Genomic DNA, 17,333 nt, shown 5'->3' with positions numbered 1-17,333 from the left:
TGGCTGTGATGTAAAACAGTATTTAATGGAGAAACAAAGAAACATTAATTTATAAAGAAAATCTTCATCATTTGTGACAGTGTGAACCTTTCTCGAGTATCAAAACATATCAGGGCCTTGCAGGTTACTCACATAATAATTTCTATTATTACTGATGTCGTTCAGCTCTACTTATGTCGCCTAAAGAACCTGGATGTGTTTATTTGAAGTTTGTACTGTGATTACACATCACATGGATATGTTTGTTGACCCCACCTGTGAAAGGTGAAAGGTTAACGTCGGTCTCTGCACCTCTGAAGAGCTTTTTAGGGTCTTTTAGCTCCTCGTTTTGGTTCAGCTGTTCTCTGTACACACCTCATTGGTGGAGACCAAAAGCAGAGCTAAAATGAGAGTGAATAAAGGTCTTAGGGGACAGACATGACTCAGATATGATGATCATGTTGGGCGTTAGCCATAACACTTTATAAGGTATTATAAGTCAGGCTGTGCGTCTCTGCTGGCCAAAAAGAAACACTAATGCAGCGTTAACTGTTTTTTACTGTGATGGTCTCTTTACTGTTGTACATGTGGTTTATGTTGTCGAACTAGAAGACCAGGGTCAGTCAGGTAGGAGTTGATCTGGCAGATTCACTTTCCCTTCTTCGCCCGGCTGCTGCCCCTGTTTCTGTAATGCTTCCTGTGATTTCCCCGAACTCGCCTGGACTTGTTGCATTCAAAGTGAACAGGACGTAGGAGGCGGGGCCCTTTTTCACACCTCCAGGCACTGAAATCCCCCTCTGCTGATGCATTCACTGACAACTGGACGTCTAAAACCTCCAGTCGGTGAACGGTTCCCTGTTTCCACCTTGTGGCTTTAAGCAACCTCAGCATCAGGATTAAAGTCACATAGAGATTATTAATTTATAAAGACAGAGCTGGAAATACATTACAATACACAAAAGACATACTTCAAAAATAAAGCTGATGACTTAATTTGGTTAGTTTAGGCAGGTGTTTCTAGATAATGTGAGGATGTTTCTGATGTCTGTGAGGATGTTTCTAGAAACTGTGAGGATGTTCAGATATGTGAGGATGTTTTCTAGATACTGTGAGGATGTTTTGTTTCAGGAGGTCTGCAAGGATTTTTTTTAGATAAATGCGAGGATGTTTCTGATAACTTAGAGGCTTTCTAGATAACTGTGGGATGTTTCTAGTGTCTGCCCAAGGAATGTTTCTAGTAACAGTTACGATTTCTCAGAAATGACTGTGGATGTTTCTAGATTCTGGAGGATTGATGTTTCAGTTCTGTACTGTTCTAGGATATGCAGGATGTTTCTAGACTAACTGCGAGGATGTTTCTAGATGTCTGCGAGGATGTCATGTCGAGAGAGTAACTGTGATGTTTCTAGATACCTGAGGATGTTTCTAGATGTCTGCAGCGGTGTTTCTAGATGTCTGTTCGAGGTGTTTCTAGATGCTGTGGGTTTCTAGATGTCGCAGGATGTTTTAGATGTCTGCGAGGATGTTTCTAGATGTCTGGAGGATGTTCTAGATGTCTGATGAGGATGTTTCTGATGTCTGCGCGGCTGTTTCTGGTTCTAAAGATTTTCTACAGATGCTTCGAGGATGTTCTAGACTCTGGCGGATGGTTTCTAGATTCTGTGAGGGTGTTTCTGCTGTCTGTGAGCGATGTTTCTTTGATACATCCAGGATGTTTCTAGTTTATGACCGGGATGTTTCTAGAGTACTGGAGGATTTGTTTCTAAGTACTCAGATGTTTCTAGGATGTCTCGGTAATGTTCAGATGTTCTAGTTCGCTGGATGTTTTCTAATAACTGTGAGGATGTTTCTAGAGTGTCTGTGCTGGGATGTTTTCGTAACGGGCTGTTGATATGCGAGGATGATGTTTCTAGATATGCGAGGATGTTTCATGGATACTGTGAGGATTTGTTTCTAGATAACATGAGGATGTTTCTAGATATGACTGAGGATGTTTCTAGATGTTCTGTGGATGTTTCACTGTCATTAGCGATGCTTGTTCTAGATAAACTTGAGGATGTTTCTAGGATACTGTGAGGATGTTTCTAGATTCTGTGAGGATGTTTCTAGAGTATGACGGACTGTTTCAGATTTAACGAGGATGTTTCTAGATAACTCGAGGAGCTGAGTTCGTAGCTCTAGGATAACTGGAGGATGTTTCTAGATGTCTGTGAGGATGTTCTCGATCAACTGAGGATGTTTCTAGATAACTGTGCGATGTTTCTAATACGGATAGATCTGTGAGGATGTTTCTCAGATGTACGGAGGATGTTTCTAGATAACTGTGAGGATGTTTCTAGATCTGTGGCATGTTCAGAATGGAGGATTATTTAGCTATCTGTGAGGATTTTCTAGATATATGCCTGAGGAGTTTATACTAGGAGTCTATCTGTGGGATGTTTCTAGATAACTGAGTTGAGGAGGTTTCTATGATAACTGCAAGGATTTGTTTCTAGATACTGTGCAGGATGTTTCTAGTATAACTGAGGATTGTTTCTAGATATGCTTGTGAGGCATGTTTCTAGATATTGAGGCTGTTTCTACATATCTGTGAGGATGTTTCTAGACTAACTGTGAGGATGTTTTTTTCGTAAACTGTTGAGGATGTTTCTAGATTCTTGAGATTTTCTGATCCTTGAGGATGTTTTCTAGAGTAGCTGAGGATGTTTCTGATGGTGGATCCTGTGAGCTGTTTCATGCGTAGGATGTTTAGATAAACGTGAGGATGTCTTCTCGATAAAACTGTGAGGATTGTTTCTAGATACTGAGGATGTTTCTAGATGCTGTGAATTGATTCCTAGGTGTCAGGATTGTTTCTAGATAACTGTGAGGATGTTTTCTAGATGTAAACGTGAGGATGTTTCTGATAACTGTGGGATGCTCTGTACGATGTTTCGATCTTACCGTGACGGAACAAGGATTTTTTTTTGTGTCATAATGTCTTATGTGTGTTTAATGCAAGTCCTGATCCTAACCACACTGCTTGAGAAAAACTCATTAGACGATCACACACACACACACACACCACACACACAACACACACACACACTCTTAATGTCCACTCCGTGTTTGCTGTTTGTTGTTGCACTAATGGGCACGAAACTGAGGCTTCTGGGTAAAAATAACATGCTGAGTTTTAGGAGAGATGACTAGTTTCGCGTCCCTTCACACCACCGCTTAAACCACACCAACACAACTTCTCTCATCCCATGGCAACCCTGGCAGACCCTTATTAAAATCGGTGTGTGTAGTTGTGTGGTTTGTTGTGTGTTTATCTCCGTCTGTGCTTCTTGTTGCTATGCAAACGAAAAGAGGCCACGACTGGTATGTGTGTGTGTATCTGTGTATATATTTCCACACACCCACACAGGGAACCAGGAAGGATCGCGTTGGTTGTGACATCAACTGGCCACTGTAATGATCACATTGATCTCATGTTTTCATCTGAACACCAGATGCATGCGGGTAATCATTACTTCCCACATGAGAGGGAGGAAGAAGGAAATCTTCATGTGTGTGTGTGTGTGTGTGTAATGATAGTTTACCGCTCAGGGGTTGTTAGCAGCCAGGTGGAGCTTATAGTGATGCTGCTCTGTGATTGGCTGATGGAAAAAAGGCTGAGCGAAGTGGTCGTTGATCCTCCCTGTCTCTCTCTCTCTGTGTCTCTCTTCGCCCCATGAAGACAGACAGTTCAGGGGATGCTCGTGCATACAACTGGTTGTTTTAGATCAGGAGAGTCGGCAAGTCAGCGCTGGTAGTAAACCTTCACTGTTTGTTCAGAGTAATCCCGCTGTGTTAACTATGTTCAGCTGTACTCGAGTATTTGCTCTGATTACCCATTAATTTGCTCACCAGGCAGCAGCTGATATCACTGCCTAGTCCCGAGAGTCACGCCAGCTCGCGTCTGTCTTTCAGCCTTTTATTTCACCAAGCTCTCACCCACCACTAAAAGTCAGTCCCACATTTACTCTTGTCCGGCGGCTTCGCTCGTCACTCTCTCCTTTTCTCTTCTTCGCTTCTCCGTCAGCGTCCTCTCACCTTTCTCTTCTTCCTCTGCCATCATGTCCATAGAAGCTGTTCTGAATGCTGGCTTCCAGCTCCTGTTCTCGTAACAAAACACCAGCTCTGCTCCCCGTCCCTTTCCCTGTCAACCTCTTCCTCTCTTCTCCGGTGGTCCAAAGCGCCTCTGCCATTAGCAACAGCAGCTCACAAAACTGACGCTACAGCAGCTTATTAAAGTGAGCTAACGCAGCTAACAACTGAGCTAACATGAGCTAACACGCTAACAGACTGAGCTAACATGAGCTAACAGCGCTAACAAACTGAGCTAACAGCAGCTTAACAGACTGCGCTAACATGAGCTAACAGCAGGCTAACAGACTGAGCTAACCATAGCTAAGCACTAACAAACTAGCTAACAGCGTACACCAGACTGAGGCTAACATGAGGCTAACAGCAGCTAACAGATGAGCTAACAGCAGCCACCAGCAGCCTAAGAACTGCTTGCGCTAACATGGCTAACAAGCAGCTCACAGACTCGAGTAACATAGTAAGAGCAAAGCAGCTAAACAAACTGAGCTAACATGAGCTAAATGAGCTAACAGCAGCTAACCAAGACTGAGCTAACAAAGCCTAAGAGCAGCTAACAAACTGAGCTAACATGAGCTAACATGAGCACAGCAGCTAACAGACTGAGCTAACATGAGCTACAGCAGCTTAAACAGACTGAGCTAACATGAGCTAACGCAGCTAACAGACTGAGATAAAGAGCTCCCAGCAGCTAAGCTTTCAGCAGTTTACTTCATTCCATCCATAACCTCTGTAAATCAAGAGAGTGAGGCGGAGCAGCAGCTTGCGGAGGTACACATCAGAGGAAAACAGACAGCAAACATTTCTCCATAAATATGATCCAGTTACCAGAATCAGTGTAAATAGTGCTCTGTGTGTTAGTGCCGTAAGCGTTACCGTCCTTCTCCCGAAGAGACGTCGACCGAAAACTTCAGGTTTCTGACAGTTGTCCAGAAATATGCATGCAGACTGGTTATGTCACTGTTTTCTGTCAGTCCATTCACAACAACACACACACACACACACACACAACACACACACACAAACACATGTGTACATCTCACTACAATGAGGTTGATTCTCCAGATGAATAATGGAGACGTGTCCGTTGTGTCACATTAATTCCAATCTACTGACTTTCCATTAGACGACAGCAGACGGACTCCATTAAACACTCTGCCCTACTCTCTTTTATTGTCACTGCATGTCTGTCTGTCTTGTATGTATGTCTGTTCTCTGTTGTGTTGTTCCTGCTGTTCCAGGGGACTGTCCAGTTTGCTTCAGGGAATCTTCGTGGAGAAGTACGACCCGACGATGAGGTTCTAAGGAAGGTAAGACAGCCGATGTGCCCCGCCGTCTCGCTTGGACCGGTCGGTCTTATGAGACAGCAGGCCTGATGGGAAAGATTGAGGGCAATCCGATGCACAGACAACGAAAAGATGAGGATGATGAAATGACAATACGATGGAAGTCCATAACGTTAAGTCATTAATACTTCTGATATATAACAGTAAATAATTCTGTCAGCGTAGGTAGAATGGAGCCTATTGTGTGATGAGATTGCATTGATGAGCATTAGAAAATGTTCAACTATCGGTTAAAGTCAAATATGTATAATAAGTTAATGCATGTTTATAATACTATACTATAATACACTTTGATTTAACCAAAGTCAAAATTCTGACAACCACTCTGGACACAACCGGTCAAAAATTATTACTGTCAAAAAAGACTGTGTTCTAAATAAATCAAAAGTTCAGTTCATGATATGACAAAGTGAACACATGGCAATAAAGTTCCATTACATACCACAAACTATGAATCAGAAAGTTAAAAAATAAGATAAAAGTCTGAATTGTGATACTTACAGTAAACAAAAAAGTGCACAAAATATAGTTAATGAGTTAAACGCGGGAGTTAGAACGTCTCAGAGAGAATTTGTGTTACATAAATTAAACATTTGACTGTTTCAAACGTTCAATTTTGTCCTGCGAACGTTACAAAATCTGTACAGAGGAAGTCAAAATGATGACACGATGAGTCAGAGAAAGTTTGAATTCTGTGTAATAAATCAAAAAACTGATTGCATCATTAAGAAGTTATACATGTTTTATTCGTGATATTTAAGTTAAATCCCGGAGATAAAAGTTAATTTATTTAAAACTCTGTCGTTTTCTGCGTCCAGAAGTTTGTTTGTAGTTCTCGTCACCGCTGGACGTCCACAAGATATAAAATGAAATCGGCGTTGTTTCCGACCGCCGTGTTTCGTGACCACCACCGCCTGCTTGAGCACAGTGAAGACGGTTGAGTGGGTTTACCACGCATACGAGTTTCACACACACACCTCCACCAGCGCCTCGTCCCCGACACGAGGCAGGGCGAGAGACCGACCCCAACGCCGTCGCTTTAATCATCTCTGTGTCAATGTTCTGTCCGTTAAGATTGACTTAACCACTCAAACTAAGAATAAATAATTCATGATCGAGGATTACGTTTTAACGTCAGATACGCTGCAGTAATGTCTGTTTAAAAACTCTCTTCTTTCCACAAGTCGAGGTCGACTGGACAGCCAGTGTGTAGTTGGAGATCCTGGACACAGAGGACAGTACAGAGCGTTCGTCTGTCTTGCTTGTCTTCTGTTCCTGCTGTCGTTGTTGCTGTTGCCGTCTCGTCTGTGCTTTTGTTCTGTCTGTCTTATCCTTATTAGAAAACTAATTGTCTTGCCTAACCACGAAGAATCAGGCGGGTGTCCACTAATTTTGGCCTGTACAGCGCCGTTGTCGTCGCTGCTGACCCCTGTCTGTCTGCCGCCACGTCTGTCTCCTGACACCTTCCAAGAAAAAAAAAACAAATTAGAGGCAAGTTTAGAAAAAAATCTGAATTTTATGATATAAAATATAATCACACTACAGTCACATTTGTGAGTTCTGTCTATAAACATGATATGTGCTCATATTAATATCCAGTTTCTGGTGTTTTATGATATTATCAGTGTATTATAGACGCACAGAGGCTGTGGCTGTGATGTAAACAGATTTAATTGGGAAAATAATTAATTTATAAAGAAAATCTTCATCATTTGTGACAGGTTGAAACATTTTCTAGAGATATAAACATATCAGGGCTGCAGGTTACTCACATAATATTTACTATTATTACTGATGTCGTTCAGCTCTACATTATGTCGCACTAAAGATCCTGGATGTGTTTTATTTTGAAGTTTGTACTGTGATTACATCACATGGATATGTTTGTTGACACACCTGTGAAAGGTAACGTCGGTCTCTGCACCTCTGAAGAGCTTTTTAGGGTCTTTTAGCTCCTCGTTTTGGTTCAGCTGTTCTCTGATAAACACACCTCATTGGTGGAGACCAAAAGCAGAGCTAAAAGAGAGTGAATAAAGGTCGTCAGGGGACAGACATGACTCAGATATGATGATCATGATTGGGCGTTAGCCATAACAGCTTTATAAGGTGATTATAAGTCAGGCTGTGCGTCTCTGCTGGCCAAAAAGAAACACTAATGCAGCGTTAACTGATTTTTTACTGTGATGGTCTCGTTACTGTGTACATGTTGGTTTATGTGTCATGAACTAGAACCAGGGTCAGTCAGGTAGAGAGTTGATCTGGCAGATTCACTTTCCCTTCTTCGGCCTCGCCTGCTGCTGCTTCGGTTCATGACTTCCTGTGATTCCCCGAACTCGCCTGGACTTGTTGCATCAAAGTGAACAGAGACGTAGTGAGGCGGGCCCTTTTTCACACCTCCAGGCACTGAAATCCACCTCTGCTGATGCATTCACTGACAACTGGACGTCTAAACCTCCACGTGTGAACGGCTCCCTGTTTCCACCTTGTGGCTTTAAGCAACCTCAGCATCAGGATTAAAGTCACATAGAGATTATTAATTTATAAACACAGAGCTGGAAATACATACAAATACACAAAGTACATACTTTCAAAATAAAGCTTGAATGCTTAATTTTGGTTATGTTTAGGCAAGGATTTTTCTGGATAACTGTGAGGTTGTTTCTAGATAACTGTGTGGATGTTTCTAGATAACTGTGAGGATGTTTCTGGATGTCTGTGAGGATGTTTCTAGATGTCTGCGAGGATGTTTCTAGATGTCTACGAGGATCTTTCTAGATGTCTGCGAGGATGTTTCTAGATAACTGCGAGGATGTTTCTAGATAACTGTGAGGATGTTTCTAGATAACTGTGAGGATGTTTCTAGATGTCTGCGAGGATGTTTCTGGATGTCTGAGAGGATGTTTCTAGATAACTGCGAGGATGTTTCTAGATGTCTGCGAGGATGTTTCTAGATAACTGTGAGGATGTTTCTAGATGTCTGTGAGGATGTTTCTAGATGTCTGTGAGGATGTTTCTAGATAACTGTGAGGATGTTTCTAGATGTCTGTGAGGATGTTTCTAGATGTCTGTGAGGATGTTTCTAGATAACTGTGAGGATGTTTCTAGATGTCTGTGAGGATGTTTCTAGATGTCTGTGAGGATGTTTCTAGATAACTGTGAGGATGTTTCTAGATGTCTGTGAGGATGTTTCTAGATGTCTGTGAGGATGTTTCTAGATAACTGTGAGGATGTTTCTAGATGTCTGTGAGGATGTTTCTAGATGTCTGTGAGGATGTTTCTAGATAACTGTGAGGATGTTTCTAGATGTCTGTGAGGATGTTTCTAGATGTCTGTGAGGATGTTTCTAGATAACTGTGAGGATGTTTCTAGATGTCTGTGAGGATGTTTCTAGATGTCTGTGAGGATGTTTCTAGATAACTGTGAGGATGTTTCTAGATGTCTGTGAGGATGTTTCTAGATGTCTGTGAGGATGTTTCTAGATAACTGTGAGGATGTTTCTAGATGTCTGTGAGGATGTTTCTAGATGTCTGTGAGGATGTTTCTAGATAACTGCGAGGATGTTTCTAGATGTCTGTGAGGATGTTTCTAGATAACTGTGAGGATGTTTCTAGATGTCTGTGAGGATGTTTCTAGATAACTGTGAGGATGTTTCTAGATAACTGTGAGGATGTTTCTGGATCTCTAACGTGACAGGAAAAATGATTTTTTTTCGTGTTATAATGTCTGATGTGTGTTTTAATGAAGTCCTGATCCTGAACCGCATGCTGAGACAAACTCATTAGATCGATCACACACACACACACACACACACACACACACACACACACTCTTAATGTCCAGCTCCGTGTTTGCTGTTTGTTGTTGCACTAATTGGGCAGAAACTGAGGCTTCTGGGTAAAATAACATGCTGGTTAGAGAGAGATGTTAATGTTTGGTCCTCACACCACCTGCTTAACCACACACACACACTTATCTCATCACCATGGCAACCCTGGCAGACCCTTATTAACATAGATGAGTGTGTGTGTGTGTGTGTGTGTTTTATCTCCGTCATGTTGCTTCTTGTTGCTGCAACGAAAAGGAGGCATGACTGGTATGTGTGTGTATATGTGTGTATATATATTACACACACACACACTTAAACACACACAGGGAACCAGGAAGGATCGTGTGGTTGTGACATCACTGCCAGCTGTATGATCACATGATCTCATTGTTTTCATGAACACCCAGATGCATGCTGGGTAATTATTACCTCCCACCGAGAGGGAGGAAATCTTCATCTGTGTGTGTGTGTGTGTGTGTGTGTGTGTGTGTGTGTGTGTGTAATTGATAGTTTTACAGCTCCAGGTGCGTTGTAGCAGCAGGTGGAGCTTATAGTGATGCTGCTCTGTGATTGGCTGATTGGAAATGATGAGCGAAGTGGTGACCTCCCTGTCTCTCTCTCTCTCTCTGTCTCTCTCTCGCCCAGCAGACAGACAGTCAGGATGCGTGAATACAAACTGGTTGTTTTAGGATCAGGAGGAGTCGGCAAGTCAGCGCTGGTGAGTAACTTCACTGTTTGTTCAGAGTGTAATCCCGCTGTGGTAACTATGTTCAGCTGTACTCGAGTATTTACTCTGATTACATTACTTCTGATCACCAGCAGCAGCTGATCTCACTGCCTAGTCCAGCAGCAGTCAGCCCAGCTCGGCGTCTGTCTTTCAGCCTTTTATTTCACCAAGCTCTCACCAACCACTAAAAGTCAGTCCCACATTTACTCTTGTCCGGCGGCTTCTTGCTCGCTCACTCTCTCCTTTTCTCTTCTTAGCTTCCTCCGTCAGCGTCCTCTTCACTCTCTTCTCCTCTGCCATCATGTCCATAGAAGCTGCTGAGCCTGGTTACCTCCTCTTCTTCTTCCTGGTAGTCCATAACGCCTGTTGGTACAAACACTCAGTTCGTCAGCTTGGCGGTGAGCTCAGAGCGACGGGTCCCCGTCGCTCTGAGCTCACCACCAAGCTGACGGACTGAGCTAACAGCAGCTACAGCTGTCAGCAGTTTACTTCACTGTCCATCATAAACTCTGTAAATCACAGAGAGTTGAGGCGGAGCAGCCGGAGGACATCAGAGGGAAAACCAGAAAACATTTCCTCCATAAAATATGATCCAGTTTCACCAGAATCAGTGAAATAGTTGCTGCTGTGTGACTTAGTGCCGTAAAGCGTTACGTACTTCTCCCGAAGGACGAAGAGTCGACGAAAAACGTTTCGAGATTTTCTGAAGTTGCTCCAGAAAATGGATGCAGACTGATGTCACTGTTTGTCTGCTCAGTCCATTCACACACACACACACACACACACACACACACACTGTGTACATCTCACTACAATGAAGTGTTTCTCTCCAGATGATATAATGGAGACGTGTCAGTGTGTCACATTAATTCCAATCTAATGACTTCCAATAGAGACAGAACAGAGCTCCATTAACACTCTGCCCTACTTCTCTTTATGTCACTGCCTGTCTGTCTGTCTGTCTGTCTGTCTGTCTGTCTGTCTGTCTGTCTCTCTGTCTGTCTGTCTGTCTCCAGACTGTCCAGTTTGTTCAGGGAATCTTCGTGGAGAAGTACGACCCGACGATAGAGGATTCCTACAGGAAGGTAAGACAGCCGCCGTCGCCCCGCCCGTCTCGCTGTGACCGGTCGGTCTATATGAGACAGCAAGGCATGATGGGAAAGACTGAGGGCTAATCGCATAGCACGAACGGAAAGAGGAGGATGAAGAATATGGAAGATAAACGATTAATTAATCTGTTTATCATTAACCTCTGATATATAAAGTAAAAATTCTGTTATGAGTTAGTAGAAGGAGAATATTGTGACTGATTGATGATAGAAAAGGTTCAAATTCTGAGATTAAAAAGTCAAAATTATGTTAAATAATAAGTTAAAATGATGTTTATAATACATATAATATAATACATTTTGATCTAAAAAGTTAAAATACATCACAAATATGACACAAGTCAAAATTATTATGTCAAAAACGAACAATCATGTTCTAATAAATCAAAAGTTACAGTTATGATATTTCATTCATTCATTTCATTCATATACATCAAAATTATGATATAGAAAGTTAAAAAATAAAGATTAAAAAGTCTGAATTGTGATATTACAAGTAAAAAAAGTGACAAAAATTTAAGTTAATGAGTTAAAACGCGAGAAAAGTTAGAGTTAGAAAGTTAGAAGAAGAATTTTGTGACTATAAATTCAAAATTCTGATGTTCAAAGTTCCAATTTTGTCCTGATAAGTTAAAATATGATACAGGAAGTCAAAATGATGACATGATGAGTCAGAAAGCTTGAATTCTGGTGTAATAAATCAAACTGATTGCATCATTAAGAAGTTAAATTGTTTTATTACGTGATAATTAAGTTTAAATCCGGAGATAAAAAGTCTAATTTATTTAAAAACTTCTTGTCGTTTTCCTGGTCCAGAGGTTTGTTTTGTAGTTTCTCGTCACGCCGGACGTCCACAGATAAAAAATGAAAAGGCGTTTGTTTCACGACGCCGTGTTCGCTGACACCACCCGCCTGAGACACAGTGAAGAGGCTGAGTGTGGTTTAACACTGCATACGAGTTTCACAACACACCTCCACCCAGCGCCTCCGTCCGACACGAGGCAGGGCGAGAGCACCGAACAGGCGTCGTGCTTTAATCATCTCTGTGTCACATGTTTCTGTCAGCTTACAGATGACTTAACCACTAAATAAGAATTACAATAATATGATGAGAGGAATTACATTTTAAAGTCAGATACGACGACAGTAATGTCTGTTTAAACTCTCTGTCTCTTTCCAGCAAGTCGAGGTCGATGGACAGCAGTGTATGTTGGAGATCCTGGACACAGCAGGAACAGTAAGAGCCGTCTGTCTGTCTGTCTGTCTCTGTCTGTCTGTCTGTCTGTCTGTCTGTCTGCCTGTCTGTCTGCCTGTCTTATCCTTATTAGAACTAATTGTCTTGCCTAAACCAGGAAGAATCAGAGGGTGTCCATATACTTTTGGCTGTACAGTGCGCCTGTCTGTCTGCCTGACCACCTGTCTGTCTGCCTGTCTACAGGAGCAGTTCACGGCGATGAGAGACCTGTACATGAAGAACGGTCAGGGCTTTGCTCTGGTTTACTCCATCACGGCTCAGTCGACCTTCAATGACCTTCAGGACCTCAGAGAGCAGATCCTCAGAGTGAAGGACACCGAGGATGTACGACACACACACACACACACACACACACACAGTTATATTGCCCGCTTGTTCAGCTCCTGTTCTGGCACAACACCGGCTCCATTCCCCGGGCCTGTAAACCTCCTCTTCTTCTTCTGTGCGTGAACAGATGTTAGTTTATCTGAGGAAAGTTATAAAATGTTGATTTAAACATCGATTACTTTGTGAGCACTGGGGGAAAAAAAACAAAAACAAAACTACAACTCCCATGAAAGAACTACAAACATGGGCGCTTCTGTCATAGTAAGTTGGTTCTATCCACACCAACGATCACTCCTGAAGTCATTCAGCGTTCGCTCCTCTCTGTTCGCGACTCACTCATGTCGAGCCTGCACACAGCGAGGGCTTCTGGGAAACTGAGTTCAGTAAAGGCCCCTAAAAACAGACGGTTTAACCTCCTTTTGTTGAAACGTGAAGCGCTCTGTCGAGGAAAGACGAGACGAGAGTTGAATCAGCGTCTGAAACAAACTGAACGTTTTAACCTTCATGGAGGATTCATTGCAGAGACGTCGGACTGTCTGAGCGTTTTGCTGCCGCCTGCTGGTCGAAGGCTTCATGAGCTCAGACAGGATGAGAGCGCTCAGTGATGAATCAATTCACTTCACACTCTGTGACGCTGAACTGCACTGCAGAGTAACAACAGTGCGGCCGTGAAGCTGAATCTGACTCAGTTAATCTAGTTATAACTTAATTATTTAATTAATCAGTCCATAAAATTTAAAGAAAGCTGAAGGTGACGTCTGTAAATAACTTCTAGAAAACTAGACTCAGAGAATGTTGCTGTTGTTGCTGTGTTGAAGTGAGTCGTTAAAGCTCGTTACTGCAAACTTAACGACAGCTCTCTCTGCAAATGAAGTTAAGACAGAGACAGATCCGCCGTGTTGGATTCACGAGTGTGAACGCTCTGTGTGACGCTGCAGGTTCCCATGATCCTCGTGGGAAACAAGTGTGACCTGGAGGTGGAGCGCGTGGTGGCCAAGGAGTCGGGCATCGGCCTCGCACGCCAGTGGAACTCCTGCGCCTTCCTGGAGACCTCAGCCAAGAGCAAGATCAACGTCAACGAGGTGAGCGCACACACACACACACACACACACACACACTTACAGTACAGGTAACAAACTCGGTGAATTAACATACAAACTGAATTTCTTCTGCTTTCTTAAATTACATACAGATTCCTGTAAAATGACAGTAACTAACTGTAATTAAATATCAGGCTCATTATATGGACTTTTATAATATAACATTTAATAATATACTGAAGGTGAAATCTGTAAAATAAAAACAGCGTTTCTCTGTAAAAGGTTTTTTCATTGTTGCTGCTGCTGACGTCATTTTACCGTCTTTTTTAAGTCTTAATTGATATATATTTTGATGAATATCAATATAACGTGTGTTCTTGTGTCAGTGTTTTTGAAGTACTTACCTACAGTGTGCTGGTCAGCTGGTTGACATGTTGTTGTTGTTGTTGTTGTTGGTTTAAAGTCTGTTTTTGTTCTTTATTATTTTAGTTTATTAATATTTATTGTAAATATTTAAATGTTTGTGTGTTTGCAGATCTTTTACGACCTCGTACGACAGATCAACAGGAAGAGTCCAGTTCCGGGGAAAGCTCGCAAAAAGTCCACCTGTCAACTTCTCTAATGACAGGTGAGGTGTTAAACACACACTCACACACACACACACTCACACACACACACACACACACTCACACTCACACTCACACACACACACACACTCATGTGTTTATTCTCTCCCCCTCTTCAGTTTTTCTGCTCACCTGACCGACAACCAACCAACCAACCAACCAATCACACCGCATCTTCCAGCTGGCCACGCCCCTTTAACACAGCCATGTCATCGTCAACATCCGCCACCTCTGACCTCTGTTCCCGTGACGACCACATCTCCCACCCCCACCCCTCCTGGCCCTCACCACACTGTCTGACGGAGACGGTTGCCTTGGAAACATTAAAACCAAACATCGAAAGACTGCGGCGGCGGTGATGATGATGATGATGATGATGATGATGAATTCTGCTGTTGCAGGAATTGGGGGGCTGTCCAAACAACTGCCCAAATTTAAACTACGGTTCCCATCATGCTCTCTGCTAAGGCCATTTTGCGCTTGGGGAGTGGCTTCTTATCCTTTTAATTTGAAATGTTTCTTTCCTGTTTCCTGTTTTAGCTTTTTCACTTGTATTTCCTGGCAGTGCCGAGCCAATCACACGCAGTTCTGACCACTTCGCTAGTCAGCCATGTTGTTGCCACGGTTACCTGGTTGTGTTGTCACAGCTAACATGGCTGGCTTTGTGTGTGTGTGTGTGTGTGTGTGTGTGTGTGTGTGTGTGTGTGTGTGTGTGTGGCTCTGGTTGAACCTGTGGATCCATACAGTGGTTAGTATACAGTGATTATTATTATTATGTTTCTGTGTGAAAAGATATAAAAGTCATTTAATGTTTTTGTTTATGATTTCTGGGGCGGGCGGGGTTAGGGCGGGGCGGGCGGGGCTAGGGTGGCGCAGCAGCTCATGCCGTCAGCTCACCGCGCTGTGGCGGCTTCGGGCTAGCTTCAGTTAGCCGACAGCTGTAGGTCTGAATTGGCAAAGACGATGCTAACTGTCCAAATTAGCGTGCAGCTAGCAAAACATATTAAGAAACATTGTTAGCATTGTTAGCATATCCCCAAGGAAACTGGTGGCTAAAGGCTAGCTCTTAGTGCTAGTATTGCTAATAGGGAATGCTAACTAGCTAACTAACTGACTTGTGGAGTGTTAGCTCTCACAGCTATGGGCTACCTTGTTAGCCTAGCGGCTAGTAAAACATATTTATTCACAGAGAAACAAATGGTTGCTGTGAGCTAGCTTGTAGCTAGTTAGCATGTAGCTAGTTAGACAACATTGGAACTTTAGCATGAGTGCTAACAGCCAAAGCTTAAGGGGATGCTACGCTAACAAATAAGTTAGCTTCGTGCTATCTCGTTAGCATGGTAGCGCGGTGAGCTGACTCTGTGTCTGCTGCTCAGGGCGGACATGTTGCCTTTAGACAGCAGACTCACACTGGTCCAGTGTGTGTGTGTGTGTGTGTGTGTGTGTGTGTGTGTGTGTGGTTGTGAGTGTGTGTTTGTGTGTGTGAGCTGCATAACAACAAAAGTGAACCAGGCCAGTTTCCGTGACGATGACCTTTTTTTTTTTGGCCCGGGTCGGGGAGGGCGGGGTTGTGTTATATTTACCGAGCAGGGCGGCCCGCAGGTGTTATGATTAACCGCGATATTACCTGATTATTAATGTTATTAACAAGACACACCTGAGAGGGAGACGCTGATGGACGTGTCCACGTATGGAGGACTAAAATCGTGACCAAAAAAGTTCGTCCGTGTCCTCGGCGTCATCGGTCAAAGACGTCAAAGTTGAGCTAAAATCTGTGTTTCTTTGCAGCAGTAGCACGGCTGAGACCAATCAGAGGAGGTTGAAGCTGAAGCCCCGCCCCCGTCATGTGCGAGGGGGCGTGGCCTGTGAAGCGGCAGCAGCCACGGAAAGCCTTTTTTTAAAAAAAAAATATTCTCGTGTTTTGTAACGTGAGCGTGGTCGTCTTACAGATTACAGTATGTCGGACCAGTCGACCTCTGTGAGTACTGCTGTACCACCGGGCGGAGTACCGCGGTACGGCTCGGTACTGCTGTCAGTATTCTGGTTCTCCTCCAGTACGTTCAGTCATGTAGCATGTTGATGTTTCTGTCAGTCTGATCTCCAGGAGGTGCTGCCACAGTTTGCATGCCCGAGCAGAAGCTTCCAGGCGAAGAGTCCGATCGCAGCCGCGGCTCTGATCCGATATATCTGATGCTTAAACACTGAGCGTCCTAAAACCTCTTCACAGCTACGTCATAGTGTTATAAATGTTTATTTACTCACAAATCTGAAATCAGGTGTTCCACCTGTGCTCCCCGAGAGAACAGCCAATCAGATCCACACCTGGCCGCGGCTGCACTCCGACCTTTCTGGCTTCCACAGTAACTGAGGCTGCGGTGGCGTCCGTCATTTCGTGCGACTTCTGCGACTGTAACAGTTGGATAGTTTTTACGATCTGAAAGTTCTCAGTGTGCCTCAAACGATCCGTCTGACGCTCGAGAGCAGCCTCAGAAAGGAGGTCTCAGACGAGCTCTCACTTTGAAGCATACGGAGGCCGTGACGTCCGTAACTGAATCTCGGTGAAGACGTATTTTTTCACTTTTTATAGAGCTAGGCTAGCAGTTTCCCTCTGCTTCCAGTCTTTGTGCTAAGCTAGGCTAAAATCCACCCCCGGGCCGAAAGCGATGGAGGTGTTGTCGAGTTTGAAGAACAGAAGTCGCACTGTGAAGTGACGAGTCGCGTCCGCAGCCGAATGCAAACTGAAATAATGAATTCACACCGAGAAGAAAAAAGATTTTATGTTCCTGAAATAAATCTGCTTCTTTTTCTCTGTATGGCATGACGACCAGTGAAATGTAAAAGGAGCCAGTTCAGCCAGCCCAGTATCGGCACAAACGCCTCGTTTTCCCATTCTGGTTTTGGTCCGGTCCGTGTTCAGGAGGTTCAAACTGGTATGAAAGCTGGTCTGAACTGGTTTCTTCTTCCAGAACA

The 17,333-nt window shown here is 43.4% G+C and overlaps 1 protein-coding gene across 2 annotated transcripts in view; it reads left to right on the top strand.

Moving 5' to 3' along the window:
- The window catches only part of LOC104935802 (ras-related protein Rap-1b), an 18,049-nt gene extending 2,873 nt beyond the window's left edge, over positions 1-15,176 (top strand). The window contains exons 2-8 of one of the 2 annotated variants that reach the window (XM_019276642.2): positions 9,928-9,997; positions 11,023-11,091; positions 12,296-12,352; positions 12,554-12,694; positions 13,636-13,779; positions 14,273-14,365; positions 14,483-15,176. In XM_019276642.2, coding sequence (XP_019132187.1) covers positions 9,941-9,997; positions 11,023-11,091; positions 12,296-12,352; positions 12,554-12,694; positions 13,636-13,779; positions 14,273-14,359 — 555 coding nt within the window. In that variant the 5' untranslated portion in view covers positions 9,928-9,940 and the 3' untranslated portion in view covers positions 14,360-14,365; positions 14,483-15,176. Of the gene's footprint in view, positions 1-9,924; positions 9,998-11,022; positions 11,092-12,295; positions 12,353-12,553; positions 12,695-13,635; positions 13,780-14,272; positions 14,366-14,482 lie in introns of those variants that run through there. The other variant, XM_027282506.1, reaches the window with a different exon arrangement.
- The last annotated feature ends 2,157 nt before the right edge of the window (positions 15,177-17,333 follow it).

The sequence above is a fragment of the Larimichthys crocea genome, chromosome X (genome assembly GCF_000972845.2).
Source record: "Larimichthys crocea isolate SSNF chromosome X, L_crocea_2.0, whole genome shotgun sequence".
Lineage (NCBI taxonomy): Eukaryota > Metazoa > Chordata > Actinopteri > Sciaenidae > Larimichthys > Larimichthys crocea.
Note: the sequence above shows the minus strand (reverse complement) of the source record. Positions and strands in the feature narration are given on the sequence as shown.